At 44.4% G+C, this 22,990-nt stretch overlaps 1 protein-coding gene across 1 annotated transcript; it reads right to left on the bottom strand.

Annotated features, from left to right (window-relative positions):
- Positions 1–19,065: 19,065 nt before the first annotated feature.
- Positions 19,066–21,805, bottom strand: LOC137533509 (olfactory receptor 6C4-like). Its single transcript, XM_068254885.1, has 2 exons — positions 21,689–21,805; positions 19,066–20,034 (listed from the first exon to the last, which is right to left on the bottom strand). The coding sequence occupies exons 1-2, from the start codon at positions 21,803–21,805 to the stop codon at positions 19,066–19,068; spliced, it is 1,086 nt and encodes a 361-aa protein (XP_068110986.1).
- Between the last annotated feature and the right edge of the window lie 1,185 nt (positions 21,806–22,990).

Below are 22,990 nucleotides of genomic sequence, written 5' to 3'. Positions count from 1 at the left end.
AGGGCTTCCCCCGTCGCCATGGCGACAGGGCGGGATGACGTCGGGACGTCATTGGGAGTCCCGGGCCACCCCTCGGCGCTGCCTGGCACTGATTGGCCAGGCAGCGCACGGAGTCTGGGGGGGGGGGGGCGTGTGGCGCGACGGATAGCGGTGATCGTGCGCGGGGCGGCGGCGATCAGTGTGCTGGCGCAGGTAGCAAAGTGCTAGCTGCGTCCAGCAAAAAAAAAATAATCAAATCGGCCCAGCAGGGCCTGAGCGGCACCCTCCGGCGGCTTACCCCGAACTACGTTCGGGGTTACCGCCAAGGAGGTTAAACCTTAAAGTGAACCTCTGGACTAAAAATCTACTCAGCAGCACTGAAAAGGCTTGGTGTTTCTGTAACAGTTTCACAGCATCTGAACTTTGTTTTTCTTACCAAAGCATCATTTTTAGCTGAATTTTTAGCTAAGCTCCACCCATCAAAGAAAAAAAGCCCCGGCTTTTTTTCCCTGATGCTGTGCAGAGCATGATGGGATTTCCTATGTTGTTATTCACGTTGCCTAGCAACTGGGAGAGGTGCTCAGGACACAGGACAGGACTCCCTGTCACCTCCTTTCAACCAAAAAGATGGCTGCCATCATGCAATCAAACACTTGCCTGTTCTTTTAAAACAGTGTGGGTAAGAGATTATATTACCTATCTATTTTAATTAACATAACTAATGTAACTTAATGACAGTATGTTTGTTTAGGCTGGAGTTCCTCTTTAAGGCATGAAGCAAAAGCCTCTCATTGCGCAGTATAGTTAAAACACTAAAAACTTTTTATTTGAAATTCACACTCACATGGTATTGCAGGATTAAACAGCTTTTGGAAATATTACAGCGGGTTCCACCCCGCACGGTCTCCCGGTCTGACCGCCGCGTTATGTCCACCGTGCTGCAAGTTTTTTCCCCGGCTGCTCTACCCACATGTCATCCTGTTGCCTCATTAGGTGTTACGGTGTGTCGTCACTGTCTCGGCAAGACTCCTCCCTACCAGTTTTGTCATTCAATGACTCTTTCACCGTGACTCATTCCATAGGAATGAGTCATAGGGAATGACGAAACTGGTAGGGAGGAGTCTTGCCGAGATAGTGAATTTTAAATAAAAAGTTTTCAGTGTTTTACTATACTGCCCAATGAGAAGTTTTTGCTTCATACCGTAAGGTTTAATGAAGAAACACTAACAAGCAAAGCTTTTTATAACTGTGTTTGGGAAACTGAACCATCTATCTGTGACTCAAGGAGTGTCAGAGAAGGCGAGGAGCGCCTATGTAATGCCCAACAGGTGTATATGCTACTGTTAATAATAAAAATTCCAATATAAATTTACCATGTATATATATATATATATATATATATATATATATATATATATATATATATATATACTAGCCGACCCGCAGCGCAGCATACGGCGCATAAGAGTAGGGATGGTCGGAATGCCAATTTCCGATTCCGCGGTAAATCCGCATTCCGTCATGTACCGATTACCGATTCCGCCTTCCGCTACCAATTTCCGCATTCTAATGCGGAATTTCCGCCGGAAATCGCGGAAATTCCGCCCGACTTTGACATAGATTTTCTCAAAAACTTTAAGGTCTTTTTGAAAACTTTTTTTTGCATCTTGTTCAGAAGATTCTGTTTAATAAACCCTAAAAATTTGGTGTTTCTAGGACTTACGGTGGCTTTGCTATTAACTGCTAAAGTCGGCAGATTTTTACTGTAATATAAAATGCAGAAAATAGGCAGATGCAGATTTTCTGCATTTTACATTACAGTAAAAATCCACCGACTTTAATGGTTAATAACAAAGCCCCCTTAAGTCCTAGAAACACCAAATTTTCAGGGTTTATTAAACCGAATCTTGTGAACAAGATGCAAAAAAAAGTTTTCAAAAAGACCTTATAGTTTTTGAGAAAATCGAGGTTAAAGTCGGGTGGAATTTCCGCGATTTCCGGCGGAAATTTCCGCGATATCCGGCGGAAATCCGCCTACGGCACTTACATTACCGATTTCCGCATTCCGATGCGGAAATGCAATTTCCGATCGGAATTTCGGAAATTGCATTTCCGCGGAATCCGAATGAGCATCCCTACATAAGAGGGTAGAGGGCAGGAAGGGGGTATTGGGCACAGTGGCGGGGAGGGGGGTTGGACCCCCCTCAACTGGGTCCCCCATGTGTGCTTTACCTCCAGCTTAAGCTCAGCAGGAACCCCCCCCTCACCTGGGTCCCCCATGTGCACTCCCCCTCCTGCTTAAGCTCAGCAGGAACCCCCCCCTTCACCTGGGTCCCCCATGTGCACTCCCCCTCCAGCTTAAGCTCAGCAGGAACCCCCCCTCACCTGGGTCCCCCATGTGTGCTTCCCCTCCTGTTTAAGCACAGTAGCAGCCGCCACTATTAGTAAGAGGCGGAAATGACTCACCTCTTCCGTGTTCCATCGTGCGTTCCACTGTCGTCACTTCCTGCGATGCCACACACTGTATTGGTGTAATTTGCCTTTTTAAAACCGAAGGAAATCTGCAATAATTCAGCTATAAGTGAACATTTGTGGCTACCCACAATGCACTGCTACTAAATATGCAAATAATTCCTTTTCCCCCTTAGTAAGCCAAGCGAGCATCCAGAGCCGCTGGTGTATAGCAAGCATATAGCTTTAAATTTTACACAGTCATATCAAACCCACATGTAGACCGCCTGTTTCAGACTTTTGGCCCTCATCAGTCCATGGCAAGGATTGATACGGCTGTATGAGATTGGGCTTGGACCAGTACAACAGAGTATCCAAGCAGCTCAGGGTGACCCAAACCACTCGGAATGTATAGGGGGATAAAAGGGACCAAAAAGACCTCCTACTAAAAAAAGCAAAGCTTGGTGTAATTTGCCTTCCTAAAACAGAAGCAAATCTGCAATAATTCAGCTATAAGTGAACATTTGTGGTTACCCACAATGCACTGCTACTGCTATGCAAATGATCCCTCTTTGCCCTTGGTTTGATACGACACTACTTCTTCTTGCTTGGACCAGCCCCTTCTTGCTTGGACCGGCCCTGGGGGCAGGGCGCTACTTCTTCTTCTTGCTTGAAGGTTGAGGCACTTACTCTATTATATATATAGATATCTACATAAGAACCCGGGGTTAATACTGGCTATGCAATTAATCAATTTCTGAACCTCTTTAACAAGATTCATGTGGGAGAGTCTGATGGAAATGAATGCTATGATACCATTTTTCTCCATTGATTATGACAAGTGATCATTAGGCATTAGTGTATGATATGTAGACCAAAAAAATGTGTTACATGTTTGTAGCATGAAACCTTCTTAGATTAGCATTTAAAGCCCAAATATTTAAAGGGGCACTATGGTCAAAACGTATGCTGTTCCATTATCCCCACATCAATTATTTAATATGGACATCGTACATTTCACCATAGAGTTTGTGTTTAAAAAGTACCCCTAAAACTAATTCTGCCCTTCTACAGAGCTGAGCTGCCATCATTTCCATGCTCTAAAGGTGGCAATACATCAGGCGACTTGGCAGCCGATCAACTATCCATTTCAATAATTATAATTGAATTGGATGAAAATCCCAGTCCCGAAATTGGTCACATAGTTGATCACGCATGCTGTAAGATGTTGGGCCAACTTGCTTGATCTGGTGCGCAGTGGTAACATTGCGCAATTTTGGGATGATCGACAGAGGCAACGAAACCCCTGGCGCTGCACCCCCCCAATGTTAAGTGTCCCACTGGTGCCCTGTGCATGTTGTACATTACCTTTCCGCGGTCTCCGCTTGTCCTCCACAGCTCCGGGTGCATTCCGCATTACATACATGCATGCCCCAAGTGGTTTCCTAGTAAGGGTGCGCGTATGACGTCAGAGGTCATACACACGGCCACGTTACTAGGCAGCCACATGGCACGCATGTATAAATAATTGAGTGCGCCCAGAGCTAGCTGGGACAAGTGGAGGTTGCAGATAGGTAATGTATAACATGCACGGGGCACCAGGAGGAAACTTAACATTAAGGAGAAACCGCCAGAGCGGCGACACGGTTGAATGCGGCATCACAAGGCTGATTCCAGATCAATTTCAGCATGAAATTGATTGGGAATCGGCCTGCAGTGTATGGGCTGCTGACAGATCTCTCTCTTATCAGATTTGATTAAGAAAGAGATATGTCTCTTGTTCGACTCTGCCTATCATTGCGATGTATGACTACCATAAGTGTCAGACTGCACTGCTTTCAGACACTCTAACGGCTGATTATAACGAGGCCAGCTGGCACACACTTTTATTTTCACATGTAACTAGCTAAATAAATAAACAGGCTGCTAAGTAAGTAACTTTTTAGCAGCCTGTTTGTTTATTTAAGTGGCTAGTTAACATATGAAAAGCAACAGTAAACAAGTAGTAGAAGGCAGCACCCAACCATCCAGATACGAAGTGCTTTTGGTCGTTGTGCCTCTGCCTCCAGGAACAGCAAGCAGAATTTCCAAGAGAAGAGACCCAGCACCGTCTTCAAGTGTATTTCAAGCTCTTTATTTTTTAAAGCATCAACAGCATTAAAAAGGGCAAGTCTATGCATATACTTTAAATATATGCTTTATATAATATAAAATATATGCTTTAAAAAATAAAGAGCTTGAAATACATTTGAAGACGGTGCTGGGTCTCTTCTCTTGGAAATTATGAAAAGCAATCGCATGGGGCTCTGTAGTGTATGAGTTATCAATTAGCTTTGTAGAGTGTCTGTTAGCAGAGCAGTCCAACACTTTCTTATCAGGGATATCTGATCTAATTACGCAGCTCAGCTGTGTAGAGGAGGAGTAGAGGGTTGCTAGGAAATATTTTTTTAATATGAACTCTATGGTGAAATGTATGCTGTCCATATTAAACAACTGATGTGGGGATAATGGAATAGCATAATTTTCACCATAGTGCCCCCTAAGATAATTTCTACTTACTAGAACATTTTCATCCATATCCCAGGCTGAAAATAGCATTGTGAGAAGATAAATAACATAAGATTTCTGTGTGAAATAACATAAAGATTACTGGGGATGTTAACCAGCTGAGCGGTCTGGACGAGCTCAGCTCGTCCAACACCGCCAGCGGCTGCCGCTCAGGCCCTGCTGGGCCGATTTTAATGAAATAAAAAGCAGCACACGCAGCCGGCACTTTGCCAGCCGCGTGTGCTGCCTGATCGCCGCCGCTCTGCGGCGATTCGCCGCGAGCAGCGGCGAAAGAGGGCCCCCCTAGCCGCCTGAGCCCTGCGCAGCCGGAACAAAAAGTTCCGGCCAGCGCTAAGGGCTGGATCGGAGGCGGCTGACGTCAGGACGTCGGCTGACGTCGATGACGTCACTCCGCTCGTCGCTATGGCGACGATATAAGCAAAACAAGGAAGGCCGCTCATTGCGGCCTTCCTTGTTTATTCTGGGCGCCGGAGGCGATCGGAAGATCGCCTCCGGAGCGCCCTCTAGTGGGCTTTCATGCAGCCAACTTTCAGTTGGCTGCATGAAATAGTTTTTTTTTTATTTAAAAAAAACCCTCCCGCAGCCACCCTGGCGATTTAATCAGAACGCCAGGGTGGTTAAATGAAGAGATGTATTTATATACAGTATGCTGATACAGGCTGTGAATGTGAAAACAAATTCTGAAGGTCCCTGTCGTATTATTATTACACACAGGGACCAATTTCACATAATCGCAAACTGTTTATTCCCACTTGAAACAAAGCTCTATGCAAATGCAAATAAAAAAGGATATGATATCTGGCCATTTTGTAATGAATTCCATTTTCCTTCCAATTTGCATTTGGAGATGATTTTTTTTAACCTTCCTGGCGGTAAGCCCGAGCTGAGCTCAGGCTATGCCGTGCAGGAGGATTTCTCAGGCATTGCTGGGCCGATTTGCATAATATTTTTTTTTGTACATGCAACTAGTACTTTGCTAGCTGCAGGTACTGCCCAATCAGCGCCGCTGCGCGCCGATTCGCTGCTACCCGCCCACCGCCCCCCCCAGACCCCATGCGCTGCCTGACCAATCAGTGCCAGGCAGCGCTGAGGGGTGGATCGGGACTCCCTTTGACGTCACGACGTCGGTGACATCATCCCGCCCGTCGCCATGGGGGAACGGGTTCAGAACGGGATTTCCAGACGGGCTTGATCGCCGGAGGCAAACGAAGAGTGTGGGGGGATGTCATGTAGCTAGCGCTAGGCTAGCTACATAATTAAAAAAAAAATAGTGCTGCGCTGCCCCCTGGTGGTTTTAATTGACTTGATTCAAATTTCCCTTTCAAGAATAAATAGTAACTGTACACATTCTGGTAAACAGAATCTCTGGTTTGGTGTCGATTAGACTGAATTCAAATTTCAATCAATGAATATTATTAATTATCATTATTCCAGTGGTACGGTTTCAACATGCACCCAGATGTCCCACCATGTCCCACCATGGTGTAGGACACAATGTGTGGATTATTGGCACACCCGGATGCTAGCTGAACCAGAAGTGCTGGAATAAAGATTATAATTGATTGTGCGGATTTAGTACATGTATATTGCTGTGCACACAAGGCAGCACGGGGGAGGGGAGTTTTAGATGGGGCACTGAGGTTTGTTCCCTGGTTCATGACATGCCTCTGTGTCCCCTATGCGCCGTTCTCTGCACCGTCCCCATGCACTGCTGTCATCCCCCCCCCCCCCCCCAATTTACAGCATGTAGCTTGTAAGCAATCTCAAGAGGAAGAGGCATGCCTTGCAGGAGAGGCAATCCCCGCTGCTCTCCACCGCTCCTGAGACCCGCACTGCTCCACATTCACTTTTGTGATCTCTGGGTCATGATGCTGGAAGTAGAGAGATATCTCTCTCTCTCACCATGAAGGGAGGCAGGGGAGAGGCAGGGGGAGTGGCCAGGGAGAGAGAGCTGCCCAATGGCAGCTCTGGAACGCCTGCAGGAACGCCCCTAGTGGGCGTTTTGAGCAGGGAATCCCTCCCCCCTTTATCCTCCGAGAGACAAATATTGTCAATAATTTTGGGGGGCTATAGAGCGGCAATGGGGGGACAAAGAGGCATGTCATGAGTCAGAGAACATGCCTCTGTGTCCCATCTGCCCCCCGGCACATGCCTCGGGTTCTTTTTAAAAGCTAGGTTTTGAAAGCACATTTGAATGTAGGGGTATGCCTGTTAGGATGAGGGACGTGGTAGTGAGAGCAGATAGTAGGAACAGCTCTGCAGAAATGCAGAGCCATGGGGGTGAGGCAAGTGGACCTGCATACATGGATGCCTTCCTAGAAACCTCTGTATGTTAGCTCCAGCAAACATTGTCAAATCAGCCTCCTCCTCTGAGAAAATGACAGAGGAAAACCCCTCTGCACCTAGAGGCAACCAGCAAGAGAAATAAAGGTGGTGGGAAGCCTCAGAACCAAGCCTTAATGTAGAACTATATCAAGCTCCTGGTCCTCATTTTAAAGCAATCCATAGCTGAGGACTTTGCTTTCCTCTCTCAATCAGTGCAATCCTCAATATCTAATATGGAGGACAGACTGGCCCCACAGAGGACAGAGTTCAGGACCTCACTCGAGCATAACAAAATTGTAGATCTCTTTAGCTGCAGCAGTGTCTAAATCACACCAGAAACAAGCATGCAGCTAACCTTGTCAGATTTGAGAAAAATGTCAGAAACACCTGATCTGCTGCACGCTTGTTCAAGGTCTATGGCTAAAATGTATTAGAGGCAGAAGATCAGCAGGATAGCCAGACATCTGATATTGCTTAAAATGAAATAAATACGGCAGCCTCCATAGCCCCCTTACTCCAGGTTTCCTTCAAACAAATCAGATTAAAGATAATTGATATGAAGGATCAGGGCAGGCTCCAAAACCTCAAAATACAAGGTACCGACAAACTCATTACCAACAATCAATTAAAGCCTCATTTGGCAAAATTATTAAAAGCTGTCGATCCTCACCTACCAGATAATGAAATACCAAAGTATCTGTCTAATTCTTGTCCTAGGTACACTCTTGTGACACTAGCATTCTATCATGTGAAAGAATCAATCTTTCAGGCCATGCAAAATCCTGCTCAATCACCAAATCCAGGTTTCCCCTCAAACTGCTTATCAACAAGGTGGGCTCAATTTATGGCATCACTGATAAGGAAGGAAGTTTATATCTTTAAAAAATGGAAAGTGAAAACAGATTCCACTGTACCCAATGCAAAGTCATCTGCCTTGTTTGCTAAAATACTCCCCAAATGGCACACAAAAACAAGGTAGCCCAGGAACAATGTTCTTTTTCCTTTTCTCATTGACCCTTTCCATTTGCCGATGCCTATATGAATCAGAGAAACTTCCTACCCCCTGAGATCAAGTGCATGGATCACTAAAGGTACACTATTGCAGTGCACGTTTTCATAATTATGACGCAAAATTGTACTACATAATGATCAGAATATTTGTAATTCAGAATTTTGTTTTGTAATTTCGTGTTAAATAATAATTTCATGTTTCATTAATTATTCCGGAATTTATAAGAATTATGAAAGTTATAGAAATCGTAATTTCTTGTTTTACACAAAATTATGGAAATTATGGGTAACATGAAATCATAATTGTGTTTTAAACAAAATTACAGAAATTAGGGGTAACATGATTTTAATTGTGTGTTCTACACTGAAATTTTAGTAATTACGGAAGCATTGTCATAAATACACAAAATTATTTTGCATAATTTTTCATGATTACAATTTTCCAATTACAATTTCATGAAATTGTAATTGCACATTATGATCGCCACTGATCTAAAACCTTAGCTACATTAAATCTCAGCTTTGTTAACCTTAGCGGGCATTTTTCCTTCCTACTATGGCTGTGCTCACACCTCTCTCATGTACAAGAGTCCTCTAAAGCACTTCTGACTCACAATATGTTCATCATTATGTGCATGTGCAAGAACAACCATGACATTACAGGCTGTGTCTGTGGGCACTTCCAACTCATTCAATGCTAAAATCCTAAGGGTGGGTATTGTCTCACATCGTGGTAGTGTATAAACTGGGTGCACTTTTATGTGATGGATTGGTACAGGGCTTGTGTGCCTATTCTTGCCAAAAGCATCCATGGAATAAGCATTAGGGGAGCCCAGTGAGGTGTCATGTCCCTATAACTTATTTTAGTCGGGTAGGTGTCTTACTTTTTCTAGGTTTCATATTTTGCCAATAAACAAACCGCACAATTGACAAAAACAGCGTTTTATAGGTATTTAATACCACAATATTTACATTGTGAAACATACTATAACGTGACTGAGGCAATATGCTGTCAATTTCTTGCCAAATTGGTTGCCACCATAAAGTGAACACGAAGTGCAACACAGATACTAGACTCTGTGCATCTGCCTGCAGTCAGCACTAGAGATGTCGCGAACCTCCGATTTTCGGAACCTTCACGGAAGGTTCGGTTCGCATAAAAGTTCGCGAACCGCAATAGACTTCAATGGGGAGGCGGACTTTGAAAACTAGAAACATGTCTGCTGGCCAGAAAAGTGATGGAAAAGATGTTTCAAGGTGTCTAACACCTGAGATCTTTCAGTGACTACAAGAGGGGGGAAAAAAATTCAAAAATACCTTATAGTTTTTGAGAAAATCTATTTTAAAGTAACTCCTTCTGACCGTGGGAAAATTAAGCGCCCGCCAACTTTAGCAGTTAATAGCAAAGCCGCTTTAAAAGCTAGAAACCCCAAACTTGCAGAAAATGTTAAGAAGAACAGTGGGAATAAGAGGAACACATTTTTTTCAAAAAAGACCTTATAGTTTTTGAGAAAATCAATTTTAAAGTTTCAATGTAAATTCTCCTTTTGACCGTGGGAAAATAAACCCCCGCTGACTTTAATGGTTAATTGCAAAGCCCCTTTAAAAGCTAGCAACACCAAAATTACTGGGAATGTTAAAAAGAATAGTTGGAACAAGAGGAACATTTTTTTTTTCAAAAAGACCTTATAGTTTTTGAGAAAATCGATTTTAAAGTAAAAAAAAAAGAGTTGATTCATAAAAAAAGAACCGATTCATTAAAAAGTTCCGGCTCATTCATGAGCTGTTAGCATAGCAGAGATTGGCCTCAATTCATCAACAGGTGTTCGTTAATCTATGCAGTGTCGTTATATTGCCGCATGCGCAGTTTATCGAGTTTGTGAAGCATTCATCAAACATTTTCCGCTTCACAACCGCCTGCGTTATTTTTCCGCAGCCATTCGGTAACAGTTCGCTAACCCTTCGCTAACTCTTCGGTATTTAATGTGCTCTGTGATATTTTACCGAAGTGAAGGGTGGAACGTGTTGCAGTCTGGGTAATATAGGCAGGCTTAAAGCAGCACGTGAGGAGGAGGAGGAGGAGACGACCATTATAATGGCTACGGGGAGGAAAGCCAGCGTGTTTTTTTTCAGCAGCGTAGCCATAACTCTCCTATCCCTCCCGCGGTTTTAAGCCACCCTCCCTCCATGTACATTTGTACCCTGGGGATATTCCACTTTCCCCTGCGTTACTAATATGTTTATACTGACATCAGCCGCCCTCCTCTCCTTTAATGCAGCGTTACAGTGCCTTGCATGCTGCGATCCCCTTCTACACGGCTACCCCTGTTCACCGTCGCTTGCATCCATAGAAAATTACTGTCCATCTAGCCGCTGCACTCCATTTAGCCGTGCCCCGAAACTGTACCTTGACTGTGCTGCACGTGGTGGAGGAGCCTGTGCGGCTGACGCTTAAGAGATGGACGGTATTTTTCAGTGGATGCAAGCGACGGAGTACAGGGTGGGAGAGGTGGCCGTGGAGAAAGGGGGATCGCAGCATGCGAGGCACTTTGTAACGCTGCATTAAGGGTGATGAGGGCAGTGGTGGGGGGGTTGGAAGCATGAGGGGTTGTGATGAGGGCACATGTGAAATGGGGGGGGGGTATATGAAGCAAGCGTGGGGCTTTCTTTCCGTTACACTCTGACAGGAATAACGACAGAGCAGTGAAGGAGATAACTAATCCTAAATGTAACGCTAAACCACGCCCACTTTCTTTTTCATGAATTGCACTTTCTTCCGTTTTAGCGAATTGTTACCGAATCGTTAACGAATGTTTGCTAACAGCTGTAGATAACTTTGATGAATCCTGAAATGAAGTTAACAAATTCGGTATTTTACCAAACTGTTGTTAACAAATTTGCTAAGTGTTGATGAATCGAGGCCAATGTGTCCTCGGAAGGACGTGAAGCTGCTGGCTCCCACTGCTGTCTCTCCCCACCTGCCTGCACCTGTCAACCCCCACCTAGACTGGCAACCAGCGCACCCATGGGTGCACTGGGTGCCAGCCTAGGTGGGGGTTCACAGGTGCAGGCAGGCAGGTGGGGAGAGACTGTGGGAGCTAGCAGCTATGCGTCCAAAAGGACTTTTGGACGCATTCTCTGCTATGTGGGTGGGGGGCTTTGGAGATCTTTAATCAACTTAATAGAAGATCGCAACATAAGAGGATACAGTTTGTTGGATCCTTTACCGAGGATATTGCCGTGGGAATTTTTTTTTTTAAAGGTACAGGTAAGTATTTCTGGTTAATTAAGAAAATTAAAGGACTTTTTCGTGGTTGTGTTTTTATTTCATTTAACCCTTTGTGGAAATGGGTAGGGGTACTTTGTACCTCTATACTCATTTCTCCTGGGAGGAGGTGGGCATCTGGGGTCCCCTTCTTAAAGGGGACTCCCAGATGCCACCACGAACCCCCCCCGGTAGTCGTCGCCCCCACCTCCTCCCGGGGCACCGGAGGTGGGGAAGAGCCCCTTGTCCATGGGCTCCGGGGGAGGGGGAGGGGAAGGCTTGGCTGCCCCTCCCCCCCCCCTGGAGCCCCCCATACCATGGACCATGCGGGCTGGTATAGCTCAGGGTGCGAAGCCCCAGTCGGCCGGGGCTCCGCATTCTGGCTATCCCAGCCTGCATGGGGGACAAGGGGTTACAGAGGCTCGGGAGGGAGGACCCCACGTCATTTTTCTTTTCATTTATTTCCCACACTCAGCACATAAAAATAATAAAAAAAAATATATATATATATTTTTAGGACTTACGAGGCCACAAGTATGAAAAAAGTTAAATACCATTTCATAATCCAGATCCATAGAGGACGCCATCTGCGCCCCTCCGTTCATTCCGCCATGGCACCTGCAGTAATACCGGTCCCGGTCGGGTCCCGACCCCTCCAAACGGGTCGGGTTCTCATTCCCCCCTCAATATGGCCGCCACAGATTGCCGCTGCTGCGCAGTCCGCATAGATGCGATTGCGGCTGCACAGCTCTAGGTCCTCCTCCCGATGCGTCCGATGTATGCACGCATATTAATGACGCGGCAGGAGGAGGCCCTAGAGCTGCGCAGGTGTAATCGCGTCTGTGCGGACTGCGCAGCCGCGGCAATCTGTGGCGGCCATATTGAGGAGGGAATGAGAACCCGACCTGTTCGGAGGGGTCGGGAGTCGGGACCCGACCGGGGCCGGTATTACTGCGGGAGCCATGGGGGAATGAACGGGAGGGCGCGGATGGTGTCCTCCATGGATCTGGAATATGAAAAGGTATTAAACTTTTTTCACATTTGTGGCCTAGGAAGTCCATTAAATATTGTTTCCTGCTATCTTTGGTGCAAAATTGTTTCCTGCAAATTTGGTGTTGCTAGGATGTAAGGGGCCTTTGCTATTAACTGCTAAAGTCGGCGGGTGATGATAACCAACCAGAATTATAGGGGTGCAAAAGTGCTGAATTCTGCTAAGGCTTCCATTAGGCTCCCTATTTCACTTTCCAAAATCTCACATCTTTTCAAAGGGCAATTGCTCAGCAGTGGCAAATTTTCTAGCATTGTAGGAACTGTTAGGGGGATCATAACTGGTGAGTTTCGGGCCCCTAGGCCAAAGAGGTCATAGCCTAGGGTCACAAAAACCTGTTTATTTGGGCTATTTCAATGGTAGTGATGCTGACGTACATAAATCGCAGCCATGGCCGTTAGCAACGTCTGAATCTCACGAAATGTCTCATGCAGGTAGAAGACATATTGTTAGACTTGGGCTCCAAAGATGGGTTCCCTACATCTCTGCAAACCAGAGTTACAGGGCTCCAAATTTGGTAAAATCCCCCATAGGCTTTCATTGGGCCTCCTATTTACAGTTCCAAAATCTCACATCTTTTCAAAGTGCAATTGCTCAGCAGTGGCAAATTTTCTAGCATTGTAGGAACTGTTAGGGGGATCATAACTGGTGAGTTTTGGGCCCCTAGGCTGAAGAGGTCATAGCCTAGGGTCACAAAAACCTGTTTATTTGGGCAATTTCAATGGTAGTGATGCTGACGTACATAAATCGCAGCCATGGCCGTTAGCAACGTCTGAATTTCACGAAATGTCTCATGCAGGTAGAAGACATATTGTTAGACTTGGAATCCAAAGATGGGGTCCCTACATCTCTGCAAACCAGAGTTACAGGGGTTCAAAATTGGTAAAATCCCCCATAGGCTTTCATTGCCTCCCTATTTCACTTTCCAAAATCTCACATCTTTTCAAAGGGCAATTGCTCAGCAGTGGCAAATTTTCTAGCATTGTAGGGACCCTTAGGGGGAACATGACTGGTGAGTTTCGGGCCCCTAGGCCACAGAGGTCATAGCCTAGGGTCACAAAAACCTGTTCATTTGGGCTATTTCAATGGTAGTGATGCTGACGTACATAAATCGCAGCCATGGCCGTTAGCAACTTCTGAATCTCACGAAATGTCTCATGCAGGTAGAAGACATATTGTTAGACTTGGATTCCAAAGATGGGGTCCCTACATCTCTGCAAACCAGAGTTACAGGAAACAATATTTAAAGGACTTCCGAGGCCACAAATGTGAAAAAAGTTAAATAACTTTTCATAATCCAGATCCATGGAGGACGCCATCCGCTCCCTCCCGTTCATTCCCCCATGGCTCCCACAGTAATACCGGCCCTGGTCGGGTCCCGACTCCCGAGTCCGACCCCTCCGAACAGGTCGGGTTCTCATTCCCCACTCAATATGGCCGCCACAGATTGCCGCGGCTGCGCAGTCCGCACAGACGCGATTGCACCTGCGCAGCTCTAGGGCCTCCTCCTGCCGCGTCATCAATATGCGTGCATACATCGGACGCATCGGGAGGAGGACCTAGAGCTGCGCAGCCGCAATCGCATCTTTGCGGACTGCGCAGCCGCGGCAATCTGTGGCGGCCATATTGAGGGGGGAATGAGAACCCGACCCGTTTGGAGGGGTCGGTATTACTGCGGGTGCCATGGCGGAATGAACGGGGGGCGCAGATGGCGTCCTCCATGGATCTGGATTATGAAATGGTATTTAACTTTTTTCATACTTGTGGCCTCGTAAGTCCTTTAACCACTTGCTGACCAGGGCTTTCTGCACTGATCGGTGCTGCATGGGCTCTCCAGCCCGCAGCACCGATCAGGAGTGAGCCTTGGTGATCAGACTACCCCCCTTTTTTCCCCACTAGGGGGATGTCCTGCTGGGGGGGTCTGATCGCCGCCGGCTTGCTGCATTTTGTGGGGGGGGGGCTCTTCAAAGCCCCTCTCCGCAGCGTTTTCGGCGCTCCGTCCCTCTCCCTCCCTCTCCCTGCCCCTGTGAGCTGCGCAGGACGGATTTCCGTCCTGCACATTGAAGGATAGGCTTCATCCTATCATATGCCGGCGATCCCCGGCCAATCAGAGGCCGGGGATCGCCGATCTGCCTTACGGCGTTGCTGCGCAGCAGCGCCGTATGATGTAAATAGCGGGGATTTCTTCCCCGCCTGTTTACATTTTGCCGGCGAGCCGCAATCGGCGGCTCTCCGGCTGTTCACGAAGACACCCTCCATGAACTGACATGGAAAGGCCGCAGACGACCAGTTTACGCCAATCGGCGTTAGCTGGTCGTCAAGAGGTTAAAAAAAAATAAAATATATGTGTGTGTGTGTGTGTGTGTGTGTGTGTGTGTATATACATATTTTATATGCTGAGTGTGGGAAATAAATGAAAAGAAAAATGACGTGGGGTCCCCCCTCCCGAGCCTCTGTAACCCCTTGTCCCCCATGCAGGCTGGGATAGCCAGAATGCGGAGCCCCGGCCGACTGGGGCTTCGCACCCTGAGCTATACCAGCCCGCATGGTCCATGGTATGGGGGGCTTCGGGGGGGGAGGGGCAGCCAAGCCTTCCCCTCTCCCCCCCGGAGCCCTTGTCCAATCCATGGACAAGGGGCTCTTCCCCACCTCCGGTGCCCCAGGAGGTTGTGGGGGCGACGACTCCCTGGGGGGGGGGTTCATGGTGGCATCTGGGAGTCCCCTTTAAGAAGGGGACCCCAGATGCCCACCCCCCTCCCAGGAGAAATGAGTATAGGGGTACATACTCTTTACCCATTTCCACAAAGGGTTAAATGAAATAAAAACACAACCACGAGAACAGTATTTTATTATTTTAAATTAACCATAAATACTTACCTGTACCTTTAAAAAAGTTTTCCCACGCCAATATCCACGGTAAACGATCCAACGAACTGTATCCTCTTATGTTGCGATCTTCAATTAAGTTGATTGAAGATCTCCGACGTCCCCCCACATAGCAGAGAATGCGTCCTTTTGGACGCATAGCTGCCGGCTCCTGCTGTCTCTCCCCACCTCCTCACCTGTCACTCTCACCTAGCCTGGCACCCATGGGTGCGCTGGGTGCCAGGCTAGGTGAGGGTGACAGGTGCAGGCAGGTGGGGAGAGACAGCAGCGAGCCGGCAGCTTCACGTCCTGCTCAGGACGCATTCTCTGTTATAGTAACAGTTCTTGAATCATCCGGTTCTTTTTAATGAATCGGCTCATTTTACTTTGAAACTTTAAAATTGATTTTCTCAAAAAGTATAAGGTCTTTTTGAAAAAAAAAATTTCCTCTTGTTCCCACTATTCCACTTAACATTCCCAACAATTTTGGTGTTTCTACTATGTAAGGGGACTTTGCTATTAACCGTTAAAGTCGGCAGCCATTAAAGTCTATGGGGCGAATCGAACTTCCGCAAAAGTTCGCCTGGTGCAGGCGAACGCGAACCACCAAAGTTCACCTGGAACCATTCGCGGGGAACCGTTCGCTACACCTCTAGTCAGTGCTAAGGTATATGGCACTATACGTGATATTTTATAATATGATGAACCAACTTATGAGTCTTTATTATGAGAGAATTCTGATAAGTTTTAGGTCCCCACTAGTTTACACTAGCTAAATAGGTGAACTAGCTAACTAATTAACAGTCCTAGGAGCAGAAACTAAAACTCTTCATCACCCTAATGCAATGATATTCCTACATACAAATTTTTCTTGGTATGGCTGCAGTACATTTGCCTCATATGACTGTCATCAGAGTTTTCTTAAGTGACAACTGGCTATATGAATTCTTCTATGTTTCAACAACTCCTACTTTCTGGTTGAAGTCCAACAAATTTACTCCCAAACTGCATATGCTGCACGGTCTATGCCAGAGTCTCGATCTTACATTAAGTATAATATCCATGATGCATACCTCCAAACAATTTTAAATGTAAACCTATGTTAACTTGGAACTTATACTGGTAGCACTTAAAACTAAGTAACTCTTTATAACACCCTTGCTGTACATTATTTTTGTAAAATTGTTTACAAAACAAAATTGGATTATTTCAGTCATCATTGTGTGTGTTTCTAAAGTTCAAGTATAGCAGTACATTTTAACACAAAATTATTTTATGTAACACATTTACTAATAGAATTTATATTTGTGCACCATTAGTTGATCAACTAAAAGATACTTAGACAAATAAAAATAAAATACAAAGATAAATGGTGTACTCTGTCTATTCTTGTTAAAATAAATAACAGAAAATGATATGCTAAGTAATTCAATTTATGCACAACAAAACTGGTTTGCTACACCTGGTTTGTCCTACTAACAATCAATAATAAAAAACAGCGCTTATAGTGTGCAAAAAAAGTCAGTAGAGAAAAGTCAGCACATGATCTGATTTTAATTTTGCTGCTCAAAATTCAAAAAAAGTTAACAGCCAAGAGAAAAGATTTACATTCATTTATCAAATTTTATATAAAGTAATGACTTTTTACAGTTTTTTCAGCTGTAAAGTCAGACTCAGGGATGAGTTAAAGGGAAGTTTTTTTTATCGATTTCTAAAAAAAATAAAATATATATATAATAATAATAATTAAAAAAAAGCTTGATTTCTATGTCCATCAGCAGTGGGTGGTGATGCTTTGCCACGGGAGAGGCAAACTCCCCCTTGATGCTATGCTCAGTATCACCAGACTCAGTGGTATGATCAGTACTAAGGGACAATGGTTTATGGGGCTATCCAAAATCTTGAAATTAGAGCAATTGTAAAAAGCACACCCTCCCACCCCCTCCTTACTCCAGCTAATGTATACAAGGTCTCCCTGAAACTTCCGATACATTTTTTTCAAAGTGAAAAATTTGAAATAATAAAAACACATTTTTGTGGTAGGATTTTATTAACTATAACTGTAATCATAATTATTTGTCATTTGTAATCACAACTTGCTTAAATTTTATGGATTTCATAAAAACCAATATGTTTTCGTAAATCACATTACCGTAGGTATACTGCAGCAATGGAAATCATCATTTGTGGAAATCGGAATTTCTGTGGAATTGAAAGTCGGCATTTCAGACCATCCTTAGATTTGAGTTGGACTCTGGGAGTGTTCAGGTTATTTGATCTAGTTGATCTGAGGTTGTGGGAGGTGTGGTGCAGTTGCAACAAATCATTCAAGCATCCAAGGCCTAGGTCATGTAGAGATTTGAATGTTAGCATGCCAATTTTGAAAAGGATTCTCCATTTTTATGGTAAATAAATGAGAACCTTCACAAAAATATAGAATCGGTGCTACTGTTTTCTTTGAGTGAGAGTCACTGCATAGTGTTGGACTATGTATGTTTCAAACCAGACACGACATTCTTTGATGTTTCAAAGATATCTTTTAAAATGTCAACTCCATCTGACTGTTAATTAAAGACTAATATTTAAATTGGGTATTGTAACATTCTTACCTTCCAGCGGCAGGTCCCGCGGCATCCCCGGCGTGGTCCGGGCGAGCGGCGGGACTTCACAGCTGACTTCCTCTGGCGGTATCCCCAGCTTTCCTCCGGCAATGAGTTTTGGCGTGCGTGCAACCAAACGAGCGCGCGATGGCTGACACGCCTTATAGGCTGAGGAGGAGGGTCTAGCTGAGGTCAGCAGTGATGTCACTGATGTGACATCACTGTGGGAGTGGTTGCTGGGGATTTGGATCTGTATATAAGGCCAGTGCTTTCACTCACTCACTGGCCTTGATACTAATCAGTTCGCTGGTTCTTGGCCTAGCTAGTGCTCCTGTGAGATACATTAATATATTGTGTAGACGCACAATATATATGTACTCAAGTCAGTCAGTCTTTTGTTATTTTGTAGCTTTCAAGCTTATTATTTTGTAATATGCATTGAATATTATCTATTGTATATTTCTCTGTGTACTGACCTCTCGCTTGCTTTTTGACCTCGCTCCTGTCTAGTCCTTCTGTACCGCTGCCATCTGATTTACGTTACCGACTCGGCCTGTCCCTGACTCTGTTACTGCCTGATCCTTGCAATACGACTGACATCTGATACACGTGTATGACCTTTCTCGAATTTGTCTACGATTTAGCTCTACAACTCTGTACTACGACAAATACTTGTGCACAAGTTCTGACCAGTCTAAGACTACACATTTCTGTCATTGTATATTTGTCTGTACGTTACCTCGTCACGCACCAGCGTGATAGTTAGTTTATCCACTGCCTTGAGATTACCTCCATAATTAGTTTTTATAATTACATTTCCTATTTAACTAAAAATAAAAACGTACAAGAGAGGTCTATACAAAGCTAAACTAGAGCATATATTATAAGACACTAGACATCTTGTATAATTGATATATTTAAACTTTTTCTAAGAAAAACCATAAAATTATTGATCATCGTGCTCTATGGGCCAAAAATAAATTTAGTTTCTTCCATATTGTTGATTTTTTTATTGCTGATTGTACATCTCGGTTCCTCAATGTATATACAAAAGGATTTAAGAGTGGAGTGAGAACATTGTATATAAGGGCAATAAATTTATCATTCTGGCCACCAGTGGGTCTGATGTATACAGTAAGAGCTGCACCAAAGAACAGGCTAGACACTATAAGATGAGATGAACAGGTGGAGAAGACTTTCCGCTTGCTCTCAGCACCTTTAATTTTTGAGATGATCATCATAATGTGAACATAGAAAGTAATGATAATGATGACTGGGAAAATTACAGCAAAAGTAACTGCTATTATTGTGGCTAATTTGCTGATGAAAGGGTCTGAACAAGCCAAGTTTTGAAGTGGAGCCAAATCACAGAAAAAATGATTGATCTGATTTGGACCACAAAATTTAATCTGAGCCGTGTAACCAGTAGTCACTGAAGAAATTGCAAAACCACCAATCCACGGAGCCACCGCTAGTTCTATACAAAGTTCCTTCTTCATAACTGCTGAATAGTGCAATGGTTTGCTAATAGCTAGATGTCTATCAAAGGTCATCACCAGTAACACAAAGCATTCTGTTACACCTAATCCATTGAAAATAAACAATTGTGTGAAACATCCAAGTAATGATATCTTCTTATTTTCTGAAATTAAATTATCTAAAAGTTTAGGCACTGTGACAGTCACAAATATGATTTCAAGAATGGCAAATGTAGTGATGAAAAAATACATTGGAGTTTGGAGCAAGGGTTCAGTTTTAACTAAGAGGATAATGGTAATATTTCCTGTGACACAAATTATGTATGTGAGCAAAATAAACACAAACAATAATATCTGCAACTTTTTTAAGCTTGAAAAGGCAACTAGAATAAATTCCTGCACACTGGTCTGGTTAACATGTACTTGTACATATGACTCTAATATCTATGAATTAAACAAACACATTTGTCATTAAAGATTAAATAAGTATCCTTGTTTTTTATTGACATAGGAAAATATTATCCCAGGAACATTTCACTGCATTATTGGTGTATAAATGCCATCAACTATCTGATTGATTACAGTCAGTCTGCTTTAACTAAACTCAGGTGTGTTTCTTTTTTTCTTTGAAAACAACTAGCATACAGAGTAATAGAAAAATACACCATTTACAGTAATATAGTAAAAATGGTTAAAGTAGGCCACGGTAGAATGCAAAACAGCCCAAATGAAGATAAACATACAATTAAGTCTACTAAGTTGAGCAGAGTGCATCCTTAAAAGCATATGTAATTTCAAGGTGTTATGAAAAATCGGGCGAAGGAACAGTGCCGACAGTAGAACGTCAGTAAACTTACTCAACCATTTAAAGTGTTAATTTTTATTAGTAAAATCAGTATTTGTTACTAATATGTTACTATAGCTAAACCTAACTCTACTCTCACACAGACCCCTCCACTACTGATGCCTAACCCTTAACCCCCAGTGGTGCCTAACCCTAAGACCTTCCCTGATGTTGCGTAACCCTAAGATCTTCCCTGATGTTGCGTAACCCTATGACCCCCCCCCCTGCACAAACCCCCTTCTTGATGACTAACCCTAATCATCCCCCTGCAAAAAAAACCCTTTTGATGCCTATCCCTATCCCTCCCCCAGCACAAAGAACAATAATTACCGGGCACCACATGGAGCCCGAATTTACCCTATGTTCAGGTTAAAAACTGAGAAAAACCCCACACAGAATGATAATTATTGGGCCACACCTGGCGCCTAAATTTTCCTTTTCGCACCGCCTTGTCAATAATTTCAACTGAAGTCTATAGTGGCGCCCGATTTGTCCAGAAGCCACATCCACCCAATTTGCCTGATACCTGCTTTGAGACCACATAGATTTGATATGGCGCATGGAAAATGCAAATATGCTGGTGAGGTGTTCATATGAACATAACTAGTTCACTTTTATAATAATCTGTTGCCAGCTTAAAGAGGAACTTTACCAAAAGATAGTAGCAGGGAAAAATAAATAAATAAATAAAGGCACAGCAAAGTTAAAAAAATTGAAGATAGATAATGATCACGAATCAGAATTAGAATCAGAATCACTTTATTCGCCAAGTACGACAGTTGTCGTGCCTGGAATTGGTTGTGGTACACATGGCATAGGCATTCTTACATGACAGACAAAACAAGAACAGACAGGAATATACAGCGAGACAGGTATAGCAGCATAGATTGTAGAAACTGGGGAACAGTTCATTTGAGAGCACTGGCAGCTAGAGTGAAGGGCAGTACCGCCCAGAGTGGTGAGAGTTCAGGGATCCGAGCATTGGCTAAGGGCTAGGTGCTGCGGACGGTGACGGAGGGAGGGTTTGTAGTTCAGGTGGAGGACAGCTTGAGGGAAGAACGTGTTCCTGCGCCAGGTAGTCCTGGAATAGATGGTCCTGTAACGTCGGCCTGTTTGCATAAATTTGAAGTAGCGGTTCCCTGGGTGAGAGGGGTCCTGTGAAATCTTGGAAGCCCTCGACCCCAGTCTCGCTGTCTGGAGGAGGTCCAGTGGTGGCAGGGGCGAGCCTATGATCTTCTCCGCCGTGTTAATTACCCTTTGGAGTTGGTACTTGTCCTTGGTGGATGCCCCTGCATACCATACAATGACGGAGGAGCAGAGTATGGATTCCGTGGTAGCGGTGTAAAAGCTGGTCAGCAGTTCGTGTGGCATACCGAATCTCTTGAGTTGACGCAAGAAGAATAGCCTCTGCTAGGCCTTCTTCTGTATCCTGGAGGTGTTTTTCTCCCACCTAAGGTCCTTAGTTATGGTTGTACCGAGGAACCATACGTCGGACACCCTGGAGACTGTATCTCCATCAATGAGGACTGGGGAGAGTGTGGAGGGGTGCTTCCTGAAGTCTACAATGAGCTCGTATATTTGGGTTCCCACGTCTTAGCGTCTTCTTCGCTGTTGGGAAGTTTTTTGTACGCCTGGTAGGCTCAGGCGTCCCCAGTATATTTCTGATTCTTATCTGGTTTTCCTCGCCTGATTGAGCCACGCAGAATTGGGTATCTTGGCCTGATGAAGGGCATATACATATTTACACAGCCCGAAACGAACATGTGTCGTTGCCTTGAAAACTAATACCCGTTATAACTGCAACTGTTTACCAAGCTAAATCAGATATCGCTTTTTTGTCTTTGGCTCTAAGAGGACCCACTATCTGATATTTAAGAACTGTGCTTTTATATATTTACTATTTTTGGATACACTTTGGATACACTTTTTTGTATATGTGTCAATAAAGTCTTTTTTATAAGGAAATTTTTGTAATTTTGAGATTGCATCTTTATATGAGTCCTTTTCTAAAAGCAATATACTAGTCACGGTGGGCAAGGTGGATTGCCCCTAAAGAGGACTGTGTTTTGATCCTTCACAACATAAAGGACCTTACCCAATAATATTTTTTCATAAATTCTGTCTACAATGAGCTCAACAGTTTTTGTCGCATTGAGAACGAAACTTGTTCCCCTTGCACCAATTGCTGATCCTCTCAATCTCGCTTCGGTAACTGTGCTCACCTCTGTTGTCGATGAGGCCGATAATAGTGGTGTCGTCTGCGAATTTGATGACTTTGACGGAGTCTGCAGATGAGGTGCAGTTGTTGGTGTACAGAGAAAAAAGTAGCAGGGACAGCACACACCCTTGCGGAGCCCCTACGTTGGTGTTTTTTTTCGTGGGAGGAGCAGTTTCCGAGCTTAACCCGCTGCGTTCTGTTGGAGAGAAAGTTGTTGACCCATGCACACAGGGTGGGATTGACTCCAAGCTGCCTAAGGTTGTTGAGCAGGATGACAGGGCAGATGGTGTTGAACGCAGAGCTAAAATCCAAGAACAGGATCCTAGCATAGGAGTCTG

The sequence above is a fragment of the Hyperolius riggenbachi genome, chromosome 9 (assembly GCF_040937935.1).
Source record: "Hyperolius riggenbachi isolate aHypRig1 chromosome 9, aHypRig1.pri, whole genome shotgun sequence".
NCBI classification, from domain to species: domain Eukaryota; kingdom Metazoa; phylum Chordata; class Amphibia; order Anura; family Hyperoliidae; genus Hyperolius; species Hyperolius riggenbachi.
The sequence above is the reverse complement of the archived record's forward strand: the minus strand, read 5'-3'. Positions and strand labels throughout refer to the sequence as shown.